Genomic DNA, 20,740 nt, shown 5'->3' with positions numbered 1-20,740 from the left:
GTATTAATTGTTCTTTAAGGAGTTCATTGATGGCTTGTTCAATTTCTTTTTCTAAAATGAGACTATTTAAATAATTTATTTCCTCTTCTCTTAATCTGGGCTATTTACATTTTTTGTAAATATTCATCCATTTCAGTTAGATTGTCAAATTTACTGGCATACAGTTGGGTCAAATAGCTCCTGATTATTGCAAAATAGCTACTAATTATTGCTTTAATTGTTTTTTCATTGGTGGTAAGTTCATCCTTTTCATTTTTGATGCTGGTAATTTGGGTTTTTTTTTCCTTTTTCTAAACAAATCATCTAAAGATTTATCTATTTAAATAGATAACCCCCCATCTATTGGTGGGGGGGTTTTCCCCATAAAACCAACTCAGTTTTATTAAGTCAATAGTTTTCTTAGTTTCAATTTTTTTGGGAAAAAAATTAAACATTAAAAGTAAATAATTTCTTTCTTTTTGACTGAGGTAATTGGGGTTAGGTGACTTTCTCAGGATCACACAGCTAGGAAGTGTTAAGTGTCTGAGATTAGATTTGAACTCAGGTTCTCCTGAATTAGGGCTGGTGCGCTATCCACTGCGCCACCTAGAGGCCTCCAATAATTTGTTTTTTTAAAGAAAAGAAAAGAAAAACCTTTTGGGAATACTAGGTTTCACTAGAGTGCGAAAGGGTCCCTGTCAGAAAATGGGTTAAGCAATCTGAACTGGAGAAATTCACCCAGCAAGAATGGCATCCAAGTACTCACTTGGAGTAAGACAACCGCTATCCTGTTTCATTATGTGCCTGTTTTGGGTTGTTTAAGTAGGACCAAGACACTGGGAGCAGAAGGCGTACTTTGGGAAGGGGAGAAGCTTGAATAAAGCCTGACCAGATAAAGGATTGGAGGGTATGCAAAGGAGCTCTTCCGTCTCCCCAGGTGCTGGGCACACTGTTTGCCTCACGGGGCGAGAACCATCACGCCCACGCGGGCCTCCTTCCTCAAAGCTGTGAAAGCCAATGGACAGGAAGGCTTTTTGACCTAATACTGACCAGTCTCCAGATAAGGGGAGGAGAGCTTGTTGATGCTGCCCCTCCCTCTTCCAAAACACAAGAGGGAAGAAGAAAAAAGAGATGGTTATTTGCTATTCCCCAAAGTCTCCACAAAGGGAACAAACTCTAACGTCAGAATGTGCGCGAGCAGTATTTCCTTCAAGAAGAGTCACCCAAGTAATTACAAGTCCATTCAGGTAGAGCCTTTAAAGACACGGAACCTTGAGGTTTAAAGGGATAGTGAGGGGGGATCTTTTTCTCTAACTCGAGCCACTAGGGGATGCTGCAGTGCAAAGGGAAAAAGAAATTTGTCAGCTTCGAGAACTAAACTTGTTAATCTTGTCCCACTGGAGCTGCCATAGGAACTCGCCCTGGAAAATGAACAGGAGCTCTGAGATCTCGCGAGGAGAGCCAGTGTTCGAGTCCGTCACCTTCCACATCACCGAGGCTTCGCTTCCTTCAGCTTCCTCTCACTCACGCGTCTTCCTCCTCCACTACACCTCCACTTTCCCCTTCCTTTCGGCGCCCGGGAGGTGGCGCTATCCCCGGTGCCGCTATCTCCATCCATACTAGTGCCTTCACCGCAGTGATTTCCCATCGGGCAGTGCGGCGCCGGCCTCCGGAGCCAGTGAGTGCCACGTCCTAAGTGAGGCCCGGGCCTTGCGCGGGGCTGGGGGGGCGGGGAGTTGCGCGGAGAAGGAGCCGGTGATCCTCGTCCTGTGCCTGCCACCGCCATGGGCTCTTCGCAGAGCGTCGAGATCCCCGGCGGAGGCACCGAAGGCTACCACGTCCTAAGGGTAAGAATGCGGCCAGGGGACTGGAGTGATGCGTGCCAGTCGGGGTTGGGGTCGGACCCGGTGTGCAAAGCAGAGAGAGCGCAGACACACCCACTCCTCCCGGAGGACCCCGACTGCTGGAGGAGGAGGAGGAAGCGCCCCCCCGCCTCCCACCTGCCTCCCGTGCGCAGGGTCGGGCTGCGAGGAGCAGCCCCGCACACTGCCGGGACTGTGGGAGCCGGGGGAGGGCCGTCCGCTCGTCTTTCTCTGTCCGGAGCTTCTCCCGCTCTTGGCCGAAGTCTTCGCGTTTCGGGAGGGTGTGAGGGCAGAGCGGCGTGCGGAGCTTCTCCGAGGGACCGTGGTGGCGCCGGCGCTGAAGCCTTCCAGTGCCCGGTCCGGGGAGTGCGCGCGAGTTGTCACCTCCCGTCTGTGAGCACAGGGAGGCAGGTGTCCGCTCTCTCGAGCTTCGGCGACTGCTAAAAGCACGCAAGATGGCACGGGCTAGGCTTGCCTTCCCGCTCGGGGTTCCTGCATCTTATTTTACCAGGGTGTTAGTTTGCCTTAAAAAAAAAAAAAAAAAAAAAAACCTTTTTGTAACGCGCTGCCCTCGCCCCCTCATTTGCCGGCTCTTTGCACCTTACTCTTCTTCCCCTTTTGGCTTTTAAAGCCCTCCGTGACTAGCCCCTCGACACTTGCACGTTAGTCCTCTGTCCCATACTCTGCGGTCCGGTGACACCGGCCCCCACTGTTCCGCACACTCGCCTCCCAACTGGTCCTTTTTCCACGTCACTCACACCTGGAACATTCCACAGCTCTGCCTTTTACTTCCGCTGGCTTCCTAAGCTCTCAGCTAGTCCTACAAGAAACCTTTCCCCGGACCCTCTCACTTACCTGTCTGTGTCCATCTCGTTTGTACACCACTGCTGGCGTGTTAGCTTCCGTTAGACTTGAGAGCAGGGAATTATTTTTCCCTTCCTTTGTATCTCCCGTGCTTAGCTCTGCTCCATATAGGAGGCACTTAAATGCTAATTGAATGAATGAACCTTTCCTCCTGTTCCTTGGAATCCAGAATCCTCTTGTGGGTGAAGATTTTGGTCCATGAGTGGTGAGTGCTGTTAACTTAGTCTATTTCATGGATCTTCAAAAATAAACAAACGTTATTTTAATTTCATAGAACCCAGAGAAACTTAGTTACCCAATATGGGAACAAAAAAGGCAGTGGCGGTGTGGATGGCAGGCCGAAGGCCTTGGAGACAGCCAGATTCAGGGTCAGGTTTTGCCTCTTGACACATCAATTAGATTGTGATATTAGGGCAATGGCTTAACTGTCTGAGGTGTGAGATTGTAAGTTACAAGCATGCCTCCGACTCCTTTACATCAAGAAGAAAAAAAGTGGTTTTGAGTAAGAAAAACAGCACCAGGATGGCAGGAGACTCTGGACTTTATACAAGAAAAACGATAAAGATAGAGTACTGTTCTTTAAGACTAGGAGATAACTCTGGGTAATACTTAAAGCCACATGAAGTGACAGCAGGGCCAGCGATGGACTCAGCAGAGAGTCCATCTGGGCTGCAGTACATTCAGAAAGATGACAAAGCCTCATTTAGATCATAGGCTATGACTTGAAATATGAGACCTATGAGGTAATAGTATTTTCTCTGGGACAGGAGCACAGAAATAATAGGATGTATTTAATGATACTTCCCTCTTTTCTAGTTGGTTCCATCCTCACCTGGAATATACCAATTCTTTTGACTGTATTGTATACACATTTTACCCTCCAGATAGCTCTTGACTCTTAGAATCTCTTACTCAGAAGAGTTAGAGGTGAAGCTGGAAGGAAAGGAAAGTTAATTATCAGTGCTTTAGGTTATACATTTAAAAGTTAGTAAGCATTTATTAAGTATCCTGGCACTCTGCTAGCTGCTAGGTGATACACACAAAAAGGCAAAACCCTTATCTAGTCATCCACACCAACCCTCTGAATTACAGATGAAAATATTTGGGTCCAGTGAAGTTAAGTAGTTTGAGATCATGTGGTGAGAAGTCCCTCAATTAATAATAGCTAGCCAGCACATAGTATGCCTACTATGTGTTAGGCACTTTGTAATTATCTCATTTGTTCCTCATAACACTCTTGGGAAGAGATGCTATTGGTGAACTGAAGCAGAGGTTAAGGGACTTGAATGGGGTCACATAGTCAATAAATGTCTGAATTTGAATTTAAATTTAGATTTTCCTAACTCTAGACCTGATATTCTATCCACTGAACCACCTAGCTACCAGGATTAGAAAGTTATGTCCTTTGATTTTATGAACTCTGTCCAAGAACCTACTGACCATGTGGTTAACACAAGGACTTAATGTGTCCTGAACTCACTAATCCTGCAAGACTCATTTATTTGTTTTGTTTTTACTTATCTGCCTGGGTATTCACAGCCTCCTGTCCCATCTGTAGTATGTAAATTCAGTGAAGACTGAATTTTAAATCTTAGTATTTTCAGTTACTAGCATGGGTGCCTGGTACATAGTAGGCACTTAATAAATATTAGATGAATAAATGAATGCCACAGACCCTGGGGTGCTCAAATTAATGCTGATTAAGAATTCATAGAGTGTAGAAAGAAAAGAAGACTATATGGCTGTATCAATGAAAATTTTATGATGAAGGAAGTCTTAGGTACAAGAACAGTGATTTTTGTTGCATAATGCTTTCCAAGTATAAATTAAGTTTAATTTTTTCTCATAATAATATATAGTAACAGCATCTGTTTAATGGATAAGATCATGGGCAAGTTGATTCTGGTCTTTTTTGGGTAGGGGAGAGAGGAGGACAATTCAGGTTAAGTGACTTGCCCAGGGTCACATATCTAATAAGCATCTAAGACAGGATTTGAAATCAGATCTTCCTGATCCAGTGTCAGTGCCACTTAGTTGCCCCAAGTTGATTAATTTCTGAGTCAGCTTCAATAATTCTCCAAGACAGATGCCCACCTGCCCTGATTCTAAGACTTTTCCTACTGATAAATAAATCTCCATATCTAAAAAGTCACAGCTATACCATACCCAGAGAGAGAGAAGCAGACAATGCTTTATTAAAATGCTTGTTGTTTTTCATTATGATGCATAATCATTACAGAAGATGATGGAATGTGATTTATTTAGTAGATGAAGCCAAAGTGTTACAATTGAAATAGTATAGTTTAAAAGATTCTGGCTCTGCCATTGGCTTCAAATAATTGGAACTATTAACTTATTTTTGATTCCTTGTTTTTTCCCATCTATAAAATGACATTAGTACCAAACTGATATGATAGTACCAAACTAATTTCCCAATATTGAATTTCTTCCTATAGATTCAAATTCTTTAGATATTTTATCTTTCATGCTCACTAAATATCCAGGAAAGTGGTTCGAAGGCAGGTATAATTATCTCTATATTCTGAAACATAGCTTGAAGTTGATTAATTTTCATTGAATTTTCTCAGAAAGTCAGTGATTAATGCAGGAATAAAATTTAGGGTTTTTTGAGTGCTATACTTTATTATTTTATCCTATGAGGAGCTGCAAACTTATTGACTGTAAAATAATGTATAGAGATGTCTGTTACTTATTGGTAACTATGTAATAGTATATTTTCTATTCAATTCTATTTAGCATATAAACTAGAAGAGATAGAATTATGATGGTAGTCATCTTTTTTCTAGAATGACTTAATTATAAGGAGATGTTTCATTAATAAATGTGATTTTGGTCACATTTTGATTGGTAATAAAAAAGAATGGGTTTAAACATGCCCTGCTTACACAAATTGCCAAAATTCACCATGAAAAGTTAACTCTAAGAGGAATACTTTTTAGAGCATCTCTTTATGGTATATTTTTTTTTTAGTGTAGTGTAGTTTAGTAAATAAACCCAATTTTATTTACATGAAATATGCCTTTCAAAAATTATTCAATACAGGGCAACTAGGTAACATAGTGGATAGAGCGCCAGCTTTGAAGTCAGAAGAACCAAATTTTATCTCAGACACTTAACACTTCCCAGCAGTGTGACCCAGGGCAAGTCAGTTAAACCCAATTGCCTCAGCAAACAATCAAAAAAAAAAAGATTCAATACTTATTAGAATCCAAATTCAACAAAATCTTATTCATTGTTGCTTGTGTGTGGGTTTTTTTTTTTTTTTTGTTCGTTTTTTGTTGTTGTTGTTGTTTTGTTTTTTTTGATGAAGAATCCTTGATGTATGGGATATCTTTTCCTTCCACAATATGGTCCAGACTATCATAGAGTCTTCTATGTCTTGTCTACATAGTTGATGCATGGTATTTTACTGTGTTCCTTGACATTATTCTATTATAGGTTTAAAAAAAAAAAAAAGATTTTATGACAGAACATCATAGGGTAATATATTAAAATGAGGGAGTTGCTAGAATTCACTTTCCTAGGCTTTAATAGTTGAATATCATATAATGCTTGTAACCAGATTCTTCAAAGATTTGCAAGTGAAAAGACGTGTTTAGAACCCAGGAACATATATAATTAGTAATATTATGGATTTACCACAAACCCAATTATTGTTGGTTTCATTTCATGCTAATTTCACTTTGCCTCTATTGCCTCATGCTAATGCACAACTAAATCTTTTTTTTTTTTTTTTTTTTTTAAAGCAAATTCAAGTTAATTTTGTTTCAGGAATTTCACAATGCTTTTAGAGCTTAGGGTTTCTTTTAAGCATTTTTGGCAATTTTAGCAATCAACAAGTGTTTATTAAGCACCTAATAAGTACTGGAAACTGTGCTGGATATTAAGATTACAAAGTCCCTCCTCTCAAGTAATTATGTTCTATCAGGAGAGAAAAATTGTACAGAAATATACAAAATACAAACTGAATGAGCACTAGGTGGATTTGGAAGGAAAGGCACTAGCAGAAGTAAAGAGTGTGTACATTCCAGGCATGAATATGTGTTGAGAGACAGAAATAGGAAGTGCTGTGTATGAAGGACATTGAAGAAATTAGCTCATAGAACAAGTGAAGTAGAGAAATGAATAATGAAACAATTTTACATTTGATTCTAGAGGCAACAGGAAGCCACTGGAGTTTATTGAGTAGGGGAGTAACATGTTCAGACTAGGTCTTTAGGAAAATCACTTTAGCAGCTATTTGGTGATTGGTCTTCAGTAGGGAAATATTTGAGACAGTTGGGAAGAGATGATATGCACCTGACCTAAAGTAGTGAGAAGAAGCCGCATTTAAAAGATGTTGTGGAAATAGAAATAGCAAGATTTGACAGTTGTTTAGCATATGGAAGAGGAAGAGTGAGTAGTTGAGATATAAGAATTTTGAACTTGAAAGATTGAAAGGATGGAAGTGCCCTCATAAAAGAGGATTAGAGTAAGAGGGTAATTTGCACTATTTTGGTGACATTGAATTTGAGGTGTCTGTGGTTTTAAATTGTTTTAGGTGTCCAAAAGGAAGTTGGTGATGGAGCTTAGGAGACTGAGATTGGGGGGGTGTGGAAAGAGAGACATAAGAGATCATATATGATAATTACAAATGATACAGAAAAATGCATCATGGAATACTCCGTTTTCCTCAGGTTCCTATATTTTTGTTTGTGATTATGGTTTTCATGATTTAGAAGTTTGGGTGGATTTCTAGAGATTGAAATGTTTTGAGGAGGAGAAGACATGAATGATAGTTGCTACAGTTCAATAGCATATAATATTTTGTGTTTTGGGTGCAAACAGCAGATAATCAGGTAGTTCTGTTGCTGATTAATTGAATAAAATTGTAACCAAATTCATGAAGTCCGTCTGCAACATAGCCTAAATTTCAAGCCAGTATATAAATGTCTTTTTCTCACGGAGTAATTTTTTTCCTGTGTAGTAAATATACAGGTTTTGAATTATCTTTCAAAGACAAAAATCTGCATGTTTCAATTTGTTATAAATTTGGAATTTTCTTTGTACACGGCAACATCAATATTATATGATGATCAATTATGATGAATGTGACTTTTCCAACAGTGGGATGATTGATGCCAATTCCAGTGATCTTATGATGAAGAGAACTATGTATACCCAAATAGAGGTCTGTGGGAATTGATTGTGGAGCACAATATAACATTTTCATTGCTTTTGATGTTGTTTGCTTGCATTTTGTTTTCTTACTCATTTTCTTTTCTTTTTGATCTGATTTTTCTTGTGCAACAATTGTATAAATATATGTTTACATATTGAATTTTACATATATATTTTAACATATATAACATATATTGGATTGCTTGCCATCCAGGGGAGGGGGTGGTGGAAAGGAGGGGAAAATCTGAAACACAAAGCTATGCAAGGGTCAATGATGAAAAATTACCCATGCATGTTTTGAAAATAAAAAGCTTTAAAAAATAAATAAATTTGGAATCTTATGCTTTTTAATCTTGTGCCATTTCATATTTTATGTATACTAGTCAAAATCATTTAAGTAAATCTTTATCATACAGTCATATGAGGACTTTCAAAATTAAACTAGTTTCTGAAATTTTAAGATTATTGAATCTTTTGATAAATGTCATTATTGACAGTTATCTTATTATAGCTAAAACTAAGAGTGTAAGGTTTCTAAACCAAGCTGATAGTTGAGATTCTTATTTTGTTAATACTGCTTGAAAATTTTTAATCAGAAAAAGTAGACTTGGTAAAAGTGATGCTTCTTCATTCCACTTAAGCATAACAGGTTAAATTACTAGAATACAGCTGTTATATTGTTATGAAATTGAGGAAATGGCTCATAGGTCATGCCTTATCAATGATGAGCCAGCCAAATATGGATTTTATTTAAAGCAGTTATTGTTATAATTTTTTAAAAAAAAGTATTCCTCCAAACAAACCAATTTGGGAAGATTCTGGTACTGGGAATTAAATGCTAAGAATTGCTTATTAAAGATCGAGAAGCTCAAAAGAACTAATTTAAAAATGTAAAAGAAGGAGATCTAGCAGTACCAGATCTTAAACTATATTATAAAGCAGTAATCTAAATTATCTATTACTGGCTAAGAAATTGAATGATAGATCAGTGAAATGGAGTAAATACATAATAACAAATGATTATAATAACCTCACATTTGACGAATGTAAAGATTTAAGCTTGTGGGATAAGAATTTACTATTTGGCAAAAAATTATTGGAAAAATTAGGAAATAGTCGGGCAGAAACTAGGTATATACTAGTATCTCACTATTTACCAAGATAAGGGAATTTATAATTAAATTAGAAGAATGTGAAACATAATGTAACAGATTTATGGATAGGAGTGGAATTTATGAATAAACAGGAGATTGAGAATATTGTGAGATGCAAATGGATAGTTTTGATTACATTACCTTTAAAAAAAATTGTACAAATAAAACCAATGTAGCCAAGATCAGAAGGAAAGAAGAAAATGAGATTGGGGAGGTTAAAGCCATCTTATCTCAAATATCTAGAGGGTTTCATCAGATTTATAAGAATAGTATAAATGATCAATTGATAAATGGTCAAAGAATATGCGTAGGCAGTTTTGGGAAGATTTCAAAGGGGTGTTTGTGTGTGTATATACAGGAATGGCTGAACAAGTTGTGGTATATGATTGTGATAGAATACTGCTCTGCTGTAAAAAATGATGAACAGACAGATTTCAGAAAAATCTGTAAAGTTAGTAAAATGAGAACATTCTACATAGAAACAGCAATGCTGTGCAATGATCAGTTGTAAATGTCTTTGCTATTCTCAGCCATACAGTGATCCAAGACAATTCTAAAAAACTCATTGTGAAAATGGTATCCACTTCTAGAGAACAGATGGAGCCTGAATATGGATCAAAACATACTATTTTTCACTTTTTTTGTGTGTGATTTTTTTTTCCTTCATGCCTTCGTGACTGTTTTCAACAACATGAGTAATAAGGTATCATATTTTGTATGATTGAATATGTATTACCTATATCAGATTATTTACTATCTCATTGAGGAGGAGGAAGGTGAGGAATTCAAAATTTTTAAAAAATGAATGTTAAAAATTATCTTTACATGTAATTGGAGGAAAATATTTTTAAAAGCTATGTATAGTGATAAAAATGATTTAAAATCATTATTGGTTAGAGAAATGAAAATTAAAACAACTTTGAGATACTATCTCACATCTGTCAAATTGACTGAAATGATAGAAAGGGGAAATGGCATATTAGAAGAGATGTAGAAAAACTGGGATACTAAGAAAGTGTTGGTGGAACTCTGAACTTACCTAACCATTTTAGAGAGCAATCTGGATTTATGCCCAGAGAGTTATAAAACTGTATATAGAAATCAGTATCAGTTTTGGGTCTATTTCTCAAAGTGGTCTGGGAAAAAGGAAAAGAATCTATATGGGGTTTGGGGGATTTATTAAGACATTTCACAAGATTTCTTCAATTAGAAGTTCTTTGAAACAATTCCATCATTTTTTTGCCAGCCGGAGAATAGAGTCATCAGATTCTTCCATTCTACGAATTGCTCCACAAATTGCATAAGTTTTAAACTGGCCATTGAATCTGCCTGTGACCTTGTCAATCTCGGCCACATTCATCTGAATGGAGGAGTGGTCCTTGGCCCTGATGATCCCGTCGCTCACAGAGCTTTTCCGCAGCACGTGCAGGTCCAAGAACTCGCAGGCGTCGTTCACTATGACGGCAGCTGGGGGACCTAGTGCAAGAAGGCGCGGAAGAGAAAAAGAGAATCTATATGTTCTAAAAATATTTATAGCAGCTCTCTGTGTAGTAACAAAGAGCAGAAAATTGAGGAGGTCCCCATCAATTGAGAAGTAACTGAATAAGTTGTGGTATATGATTATGATGAAATATATGTTATGCTGTAAGAAATGATGCGCAGATTGATCTTAGGAAAATATAGAAATATTTGCATGAAATAATGAAGAGTGAAACTGGCAGAACCAAGAGAACATTATATACAGTAACAAGTATTTTTTGAAGAGTAACTGTACAGTATTTTTTGAAGAGTAACTATACATTGAATGAACAAACTTTTCTGAATAATATGAATATTTAAATCAACTACAAAATACTTATGAAGAAAGATGCTATCTATCTTTAGAAAAAGAACTGACAAGGAAGTATGCATTATATGGCTTCGCATATATATGTGCCAAATGGTGGCCTTCTCTGGTGTAGGGTTGGGAGAAAGGGAAGAGAACTCAAAACTCAAAATGTAAATAAATATTTTTTAATAGTGGCTAATTAAAAACTAGCACAGTATTTAAAAAACATTTCTTTGATCTTACCTTTTTTTTTTCCCATCAGTTTCCCCCAGTGACCTTTTCTCTTCTTCCCAAGTTAACCTCATAGCAAATAAGTACAGTCAAGCAAAACAAATCAGTACATTGGCCAGCTCTGAAAAATTATGTCTAATAATTTTGCACCTCTGCTCTGGTGGTGTCAAGCTGAAATAGATACAAAACCATTAGGATCCCTGCAGCAACAACATGACAGAAAAACCCATATTAACATTATCTTTGCTTTGTTTTATCAAATAATTCCAAGTGTTTGATATATCTGCTTTCTCGTCTACTACACTTGAAAAGAGAAAGACATGCTTCACTGTCAGTTATCTATTGAAACAATAATTGGTCATTGCATTGATCGGAATTCTAAAGGCTTTCAATTCTAAAGGCTTGTTTTCCTTTGTTATTATAGTCATTGTATAAATTGTTTTCTTGATTCTGCTCACTTTTCTTTGCATCAGTTCATTAAAGCCTTCAGCATCAGTGAGGCCCCTAGCAGAGGGTCACATGGTTATCTAAGGAGAGATGGTTGGAAAAGAAGCAGGTAAAAACTTCTTCCAGTCAATAGTAGGATCAAGCAGGAAGCAGTCTTGTACTTCCAGCCTGGGAAAGGTAGGGGAACATGCCAGCACAAGTCAATCTGTTTCACTGGCTTTAAGTTCTTGCCAGAGATCTACAGTTGCATCTTGGAGAAATACTTTGTCTTTGAAGTTATTCCATGCCATGTACAATGTAAGGCATAACTATAAGCATGCGGCTTGTTTTTTTAACCAACCTGCCAGAACTCATATATCCAAATGAGACTAATCATTATTAGATGAATGTATATGTTTTCTCATGGTACTGCTGAGATGGGTTCAAGACTCAACTTTTTTGTATACCCTTCAAAGTCTGTGGCATCTTCTTTCGATTATTTTCAGTGGTTTAAAAAAAAATGTTTTTTAAGCTTTTTGTTTTTTGGAACAACCAAAAGTTATTTGGAGTTAAATTAGGTTGGTAACAAGTTGGGAAATAAAACCTTTTGCAGTAATAATTATACAAAGTGTAATTATTAATTAGTCTGGTTTTCACTTGGGGCTTATAAAGTGGTTCTGACTAAAGTTGTAAAACTCTTTTAAGCATCATTAGAATAAGGTGAATATGTTAAAGAATATCATTCTTTCAAATAAAAGAGATCTGTTCAGGGCTTTTTTAAGCTGTTTTTTTAGAACAAAAGAAACCAGGAAAGTGGTGCTGGCCCATTCTCTGGGACAGTGTACTAGAGTACTGATAGCTAGGAGAAACCCTGGCATCTCAGCTACAGTTTTGCTACAACTGGGGACTTGATCCTAGGTCTTCTGGGGCTAACTCCATGTTCTTTCTATTCTGCCTCACTTTCTTGTAGAGTTGGAATCATGGAGAATAAAGAGTGTTGAAAGATTAGAAGTAAATAGAATTTTTTTCCCCAAAGAGGAAAAGGTACTGTGACATATAAATAGGTGAGCTTGACTCCCATCCCCAGCAAAATGCCAAAATAGATCAGTAAAAGTATGATTTTTTTTGAGTCTATAGAAAGGGAGTCAATAATTATGTTACACTAATCTCATTTCTTTTTTTTTTTTCTTTTTTTTTTTTTTAATTTTAGACAGTTAGTAGACTATCAAATCAAGGAAGTACTTTAAGTATATATGAATTTCAAATAGGCATTTGACAGTTTCTCATCTTTGTAAATATAGAGAGATAAATATGGTAGTACCATTACTTGGATTTAAACTTGAAAAGAGATTATTAGTGGCATATTATATTCTTCCTCTTCTTTTGAACATTTTCATCAGTTAATGGTGTGAGGACTTGTAAAAAGCCATATGATGACATACTTAAATTCATAACAGGAAACTGGGAGATAGATGACAAAGATTCTAAAAATATCTAATTATACTGGAGTAGAGTTATCCCTTCTATTTCAGGGAAGTAAGAGGTGCCTGAGGGAGGGTTAAAGAATATTCTCTCTCTCTCTCTCTCTCTCTCTCTCTCTCTCTCTCTCTCTCTCTCTCACTCACACACACACACCTTCCCCCCAAGCAAAGTGGAAAATCCATGTTAAAACTTTTTGACCTTTCCTTCAGTGAAGAAGTTTGATTTTTTTCTTTTTCTTTTATGGAGTGTTCACAGTGCTTTGCTATTGTAAAATTTGGTCATAGGCTCTGTCATCTGCTGGCTTTTGTATGTCATCTCCAATGTCTTCAAAACTCCCAAACATTTCTATTTAATTTCTTACAATATATCAAATATATCAAAACTGTGATGGGAAAGTCATAATGTAGAAAGGATAACAACATATATTGAATTTAGTTTATGTTATATTTTTAAATTTATTATTTTTTATTATTGTGTCTGTTTCCATTATTGTCTCTAGAAAAGTTTTAAACTCAAAATACCAAATTTCAGAGTTAGAAGGTCTCTCAGTGGCCCTTTAATCCAATACATACCTAAAAAAAGAATTGTCAATACAACGTGCAACTGCTCACTCAGGATCTTGAATGGAAATATCCTACTCCCACTCCCCTGCAGCATACTGGTACAATCTCTTATGGAGAATGTGTAGGAATGTGTTTTAGGATGCAAAGGTGTGAATGGGCTCTGACCTACACTCCTTTCCCCCCCCCACCCCAAATTACACTTCTAGAGATCCCCACATTCATGAGCTCTTAGATCTATTAAAAGAATAAAGTATTTTAAAACAATAAAGATAAATGTAAAGGCTTTTTACCCTTAAATTCAGAAAGTAAACTGCAAAAATATAGTCTGGACGAGTCATAACTAGATAGTACTTCATATGAAAAAAACTTGGGGGATTTTAGGTGACTACAAACTCAGCATTAGTGACACGAAGTGATTGGCAAAAACTATATTGTGTTCTTGTGCTATGTTGATAGTGTTAAAAAGAGGCAACTAGAGGGCCCAGTAGATAGATCACCAGCCCTGGAGTCTGGAAGATCTGAGTTCAAATACAGCCTCAGACACTTAACATGTCTTAGCTGTGTTACCCTGAACAAGTCACTTTGATAAGGTCAAAAAAAGAGATGGTCCAAGATAAAATAATTAACAAGAAAATTCTTGTCTGAGGAGGGGTTAAAAGAGATAACTTGAGATACAAATGATCCTGTCTTATTTACAAATCTCACGGGAACCTCTTGGATTACATCTATGTGCAAATGTTGTTTTATGATCCTAATTATGTATAAAATTAAGTTCTAAAAATATAAACCTCAAACTTGGTTTATCCTTGCCTTATGCCCACCAACTTGTTCTGGCGTCCTGGTTCTTGCCAGGCAGTTTGGCCTTTCTGGAGGCCAAATGCCTGTCTATCCCTTTACTATCAATAAAGACTTTGTTTTACTACTGCATTGATAGCGAATTCGGCTATCCAGACCTGCGCTTGGTTATTTTGGGGAAGGAGAGAGAGGTAATCAGACCACCAGAAAAAGAGCTGATCCATCTCGGCTTAGAGCCTCAATTTCTCCTCATCAACTTAACCCCAATTGCCTCTCCCCCAAAACCCCCCCAAAAAACCAAAAAGGAAGTGGTAATTGTGCTATGCCTTGTGCTGATCAGACAATACCTAGAATATTTTTTTAATTGTTTCTGGTTGCTGAAGTTAAAGAACTTTATTGTAGAGTAGGGTACAAAGTTATAAGAGGACTCTGAAACTGTACCATTTTAGGTTAAATAAGAGAAGAGTTCATGATAAATAGCTAAGGCAAAGGTTATTTGAAAGTGTTGGACTTAGTCTGTGTGACTCCAGAGGGCAGAGGAGCAATGGTAAAGTTTACAGCAAAGCTTAGTATGTAGGCTTAATAGATGGAATATTTATTGCACTGACTCGTGAAGTATTAAAATGTCCTGTCCCTAGAGATACTAAAGTAGATGCTAAATGGCTGTATGTCAGGAATTTGTCTTTAGGTATAAATGAACTAAATGGTCTTAAATATGATTTTAATGTCATCCTTCATTTGTAGTTCTATATCACTAAAGAAACGGAACTAAATTCAAAGTCACATACATGTCTTTTTAATAATCAATTATTTTTTCTCAGCCACTGTCATACAACTATCTTCATTTGCAGCTATTATGTAATGTTACTTAGCTACATTGAAATTATTAATATTTCTTTAAGTTTCACTGTATCTTGTATTGATTGACTTGTAAGTATAATTTGCATTCTGAATTATTTATCTCATGCATATGTTTAAAATTTTCATAATTGGAATCTCTTCTACTTAAAACTAAATTTTCTATGCCAAATTTGTCTTAAGACCCATTCAAAGAAACCAACTCATTTGTAGACCTAATGAACCATTTCTTTCCTGAAAAAATCCTTTGAATGTATGTGTTCATTTGTAGTACTCTATGTTCTCTGATCTCAATATTTTACCTTGATCACTGAAAATAAATAAAAATTTGACATGTTCTCAGAGCCTAATGAAAACCATTCAGAGGCCCTGAATGAACTTAGCTTCAGTTGTTTCTTAGATTTTCATGGAAATGTGTGGGTTTTGTTTATAGCATTTGAAGGTAGAAGAATGCAGGAAAAAAGATTGCATATTAATTACAAATAGAGTGTCCTCTTAGGTTAATCATATAGAAAAAAGGGAAGAACTCATGTTGGGTAAAGCCTTTGAAAATTTAAGGTATAAGTAAGCATTTTTATGAGGCTAAAACTCTTTATAAGCCTTGTAAAAGGGTTTCAAAATTATTTCTAACTTAGGGTGTTAAAGCAGGAGGCCAGAGTTTTTGGTATGCTTTAAGTTAGCATGTTTTATATTATATTTGATTGTTTAGGATACATTTTTTAAGTTACCAATGCCATCTCCTTCAGTATCTTGGATGTATGAGTAAATGAAAATCATTCTTGCAATCTATTAATTACTACTATCATTTCAATCTATTGGGACCTCCAATTTAACCTATGCTAAGAAGCATAAAACTAGTGTAGGAAATAGCCTGTTTTTTCCATGGATGACCACTTTATGCAGATGTTGAAGAAAGTATTCTTGTTTAAGTACATATTAGATTAGGGGGCCCCTGAAATCTCAAAGATACTGTAATATACTAGAAAAAGGTAGATATATATAACATGAGGAAGTTAATAGCAACAATAACTGTCTAGTTGAACTAAATTGTTTCAAAACTAGTTGCTATTTATATTAGAATTCTTTTTTAGGACATTTCTACTTTTTTTTATCAAGATCGTTAAGAAAAATAGCACTTAAGGACAGTATTATTAAGAATTAGAGTATTTAACTGTAACACATTTATTATGTATGGGATTGCCTGTCATCTAGGGGAGGGAGGGGAAAATTTGGAAAAGTAAATACAAGGGATAATGTTGTTTAAAAAAAAATTACCCATGCATATGTACTGTCAAAAAAAATTATAATTCTAAAATTAATAAATAATTTTTAAAAAGAATTAGAGTATTTAATTATGTAATACTAAATCAATAGATTTTGTGTATGTGTGTGAATATTGATATAAAAAGATTATAAAGTTATAGAAAATAATTTTATTTATGGAAAGGTGGATATGTACTATATAAGAAAGGGAGAAAATAAAAGTTAGAACTTCTGCATAGTTCATTAACATATAAGTTTTTATTATTTCTACCATTTGCAAAGCATTTTGCTGGGTACTGTCAAAGAGTAGATAAAACACTGTCCTTTTCCTCACGAAGCTTGCAGTGTATTAGAGGGATTAAACCTTGACATAAATCTGCCAGAAGTACAAAAAAGTGCTGGGGAAAGTTTGAAAAGGGAAAGATCTGTAACGACTGGAAGAAATCAAAAAAGCTTTGTGAGGAGATAACATTTGAATTATAACTTAAAGGATAGGAATTCAATAAGTCAAAATGGGAGAGGAAAAGAATAAGGTAAACAAAAGTAAGAAAATATAGAATGCTTATAGAAGGTAATGAGTAGATCTGATTGTTTGGGATGAAGAGGAAAGAGAGGCGTGATATTTTGGTAAGTGCAAGCGCTTTAATTGGTATACAGTAGGAAACCATTGGAATATTTTGACAGAGTAGAGACTTGATCTAATCTGTGCATAAGGAATTCAATATGTGATGCCTGTGTTAAACTCTATGGCTCAAAATATAAAACCACAGCCCCTACCTCTCAAGGATTTAGGAACTAATTCCCTGAGGGAATTAAAAACAATCAAAGATGACTTCCCAGTCTTCCAGCTCTTGTGAATGGCAGAATGTTGATTTCATCTATGGAAATTAGGAGAAAGGTCAGGATTTTTTGGAAGCAGGGGAGGGAGAAGGATGAATTCAATTTTGGCCTTGTTGAGTTTAAGGTACCAGAAGGACGTTGAAATAGAGATCAGTAAAGTGGAAATGTAGGACTGGAACCCAGAATAGATAAGTCTGTGCTAATAGATTTGGGGGCCCTTCTAAGAGTTAGTAAAGTAAAGTTTTCTGAGCAATAGAAACATTCTTTTCTCCTTCCCCCATTCTTTTATTAATTTGACTATAGTATGAAAAATGGGTTGGAGGAGGGGAGAATGGCCCTAGGTAGTAAAGAGAAGCTGTACCATGGAAAGGAGTGAAAGGAGAGCACAGACTAAAGAAAATCAACAGGACTCAGCAACTTACTGGCTATGAAAGAGGAAACAGAAAGTGGAATCTGAAGTTATACCAAAATTGCTCCCTAAAAAAGGCAACAAAAGAAGTAGGTTCAGAGGGCAAAAAATAAGTTTATTTTTAAGCATGTTTGCTGGCTGAACATTCATCTGGAGGTGTCTAATAGAACAGTACATTTGAACAAAGAGGGAGATCAGAATAGAGAGATTTGATCTGCATTAAGGTAATAGGTGAAGCCATGGAAGATTGCCCAGTGAGAAAGTAATGAGAAAAGAAAGGCGTAGGCAGAACTTTGAGATGCTAAAATTAAAGCACGGAGAAGAGCCAGAAAAAAAAAAAAAAAAAAAAAAAAACCTGTTAACAGTGAGTAGTAGAATGTCAGTAGAGCAATTGGGTAGTGCAGCAAACAGTGCTGAGCCTGGAGTCAGAAAGACTCATGTTCCTGAGAAGTTCAAATTTAGTTTCATGGCGCGCGCGCGCGCACACGTGTGTGTGTGTGTGTGTGTGTGTGTGTGTGTGTGATCTAGCATTTTTTGCTTGTAAAAAGGTTTTGTTTTTTCTTCATTGTCAATTCCCATTGACTAGGAATAGGATTGGAGTTGAATAGAAAGCAAATTTTTACAGATTAAAATATAAAATTTCTAAAAAGAAAATATTTATTTTGTATAGATATAAAAGGTCCCTTTAGCAGCCTATACGTCTTCCCCTATCTTTCATACTCTTAAATATTATTTTTAACCCTATATGGCACCTTTATGTGATTGTCACCACATTTAAGTATATGTTGATTTAATTTGCATGGTCTTACATTGAAGTGTTTTTCTGCCTCTTCATTCTATGCAATAGATGTGATGCTAGTCTTTTTACAGATATTTATTGTGAGTACAAGAAGGCACTATTGTTACTGGTTGCTATTAGATTTGAAATAAAGGTCAGCAAAAGTCAAGTCAGCAAGCATGTGTGAAGCACCTACCATGTGTCAGGCACATATGAAGACACAATATCCCATATCCCCAAGGAGCTCAGTTTCCTGGGGGAGATGATATGCAAACTAATGTGTGCAAACAAGATGTATTCAGTCTTCAATTCTGGATAAGAGTAGGGGAGAGTGAAGATCCTAGAAAACAGTACATAAGTAAAAACCACAAATTTTGATACATTGAACTTAAGAGAAGTAGAGGGTTAAGTTCTTTTGACCACCAAAAACTAACCTTTTGCTAGAGATTGCTAAACATTCTTTTCTGAATGTCATTTTAGTAACAAAACATCAAATCTGATAATTTTTTCCTAATATAGTAACCATGAAATAACCCACAAAATCCAGTGCAAAAAAATAAAATTACTAACGTATAATTTATTACTAGTTAATTCTCTAGAATTCTGTGATCTTTTTGTGCTAACATTTCAATTTTTTAAAAATATCAAAAAACATTTGATTTCAGATACTCACTTTTAAACACATAAAATCTAAAGTATCATAGTGTACAGCAAATGAAATTCTTAAAACTAAAACATTTTTTCAATCTGAATCTCCCTTTCCACTGGGTCAGTTAGAAAGTGGATATTGTATTATAGGATATATACTATTATATCCTATACTGCTATAAACCTCTCTAGCTTGACTGCCTTCTGAAAACAAAGGGAGAGGTTGCTGGGACTTCAGAAGTTGCTGGGGCTGGCAAGATCTCACCATTACCTTAGAGCTCAAAAGATTTACAGTATGTTTTGGGTGTATAGTTGTAATCACATCTTGAGTTTTAAAGGCAGACAGTGAAAATAATCAATGAATGTACTAGAAACTCTTTACAACAGCATCACAAAGCCAGTAAAGCACCAAATAGGGTATCAACTGCTCCCCCAACTAGTATTCATTGTCTCTTTTTTTTTCTCTACTGCACAAAGCATGGTTGCCAAAGTAAAAGTGAAAATTAAATAATTACACAAATGTTTGAAGTACTACAAGTTAAGTGTACAAATGTTGAGCATTGACTGTGCAAGATAAATTAGAGATAATTTCAGAGGGAAGAAGATAATTTTGCCATTCCAAAGAGAACCTGTCAGCCATCCTTCCAATTGATTGCAGTAACCTTTTGTCATTGCTTTTATTTTAACAAACATATCAAAATTGAACATTCTTCTAAGTACTATACCTTACACTGATCATCAGAGATCTCATATTAGGCTACAAACAGTTAATATTTGTAGAAGATATAAAAATTACCTAATTTTTGGTATTGCCACTTTCTTCACCATCACTGGAGTAGTCTAAGGATGGTAGAAGGAAGAATTGATTATTGTCTTAGAATCTTATTTTGCCAGAGATTAACCTGTGACCCAGGAATTTATTTTAAAAACTTTTGGCAACTGTGTTTCAATGTAATTGAGTCCTAAATTATGAATTCATTTTTATGAATTTAAAAATACTGTTCTGAGGAATCCATAAGCTTCATTAGATTTCCATTGAAATTCATGACACACACAAAGTTAAAAATCCCTGATTTAAATGTGCCATGATACAAAGCTTTACAGTAGAATTTTTCTGCTAATTCCTTCAAAATTCCATATATATATAAAATAAATAATATTTATTTGGGGGAGCTTCATGCAATTTCATTGCTAGTAGGCAATTATTTTCCCCCTGAAATTTCTATGTCTTTTATAGTGCTTTTCTCCTTCCTCAGGGAATAGAGTAGAATATTGCAGGTTTTTTTTTAAAAGTAGAATTTAATAAACCAGAGATTTATAGAATGTAGTTTTAAAGTTTTATTCAGTATTAGCCACAGAATTTTCATTTTAGCTAGAACTTTGGTGCATCTGGTACAATCCCAAAGGTGTTATATAACATCTTTTAGGTCACTTATCTCTGTAACAATAAAGCTAAAACCAGTAAAAACTCTTATTAACCTACTGTTAGTTTCCTAAAATAAAATAGGTCATTAAAATTCTTAAATGTCATTTTGTCAATGATGAGTTGTCAATGGCCTGCTAAATCGTTGAACAATGG

The 20,740-nt window shown here is 35.9% G+C and overlaps 1 protein-coding gene and 1 pseudogene across 2 annotated transcripts in view; one reads left to right on the top strand and one right to left on the bottom strand.

Annotated features, from left to right (window-relative positions):
• Positions 1–1,432: 1,432 nt before the first annotated feature.
• Positions 1,433–20,740, top strand: part of GORASP2 (golgi reassembly stacking protein 2) — a 42,911-nt gene continuing 23,603 nt past the window's right edge. Inside the window, exon 1 of one of the 2 annotated variants that reach the window (XM_074303147.1) lies at positions 1,433–1,826. In XM_074303147.1, coding sequence (XP_074159248.1) covers positions 1,764–1,826 — 63 coding nt within the window. In that variant the 5' untranslated portion in view covers positions 1,433–1,763. The remainder of the gene's footprint in view (positions 1,827–20,740) is intronic. The other variant, XM_074303148.1, reaches the window with a different exon arrangement.
• Positions 10,247–13,664, bottom strand: LOC141559689 (small ribosomal subunit protein eS21 pseudogene; annotated as a pseudogene).

The sequence above is a fragment of the Sminthopsis crassicaudata genome, chromosome 3 (genome assembly GCF_048593235.1).
Source record: "Sminthopsis crassicaudata isolate SCR6 chromosome 3, ASM4859323v1, whole genome shotgun sequence".
Lineage (NCBI taxonomy): Eukaryota > Metazoa > Chordata > Mammalia > Dasyuromorphia > Dasyuridae > Sminthopsis > Sminthopsis crassicaudata.
This window is presented reverse-complemented; position numbering and strand designations above follow the sequence as displayed.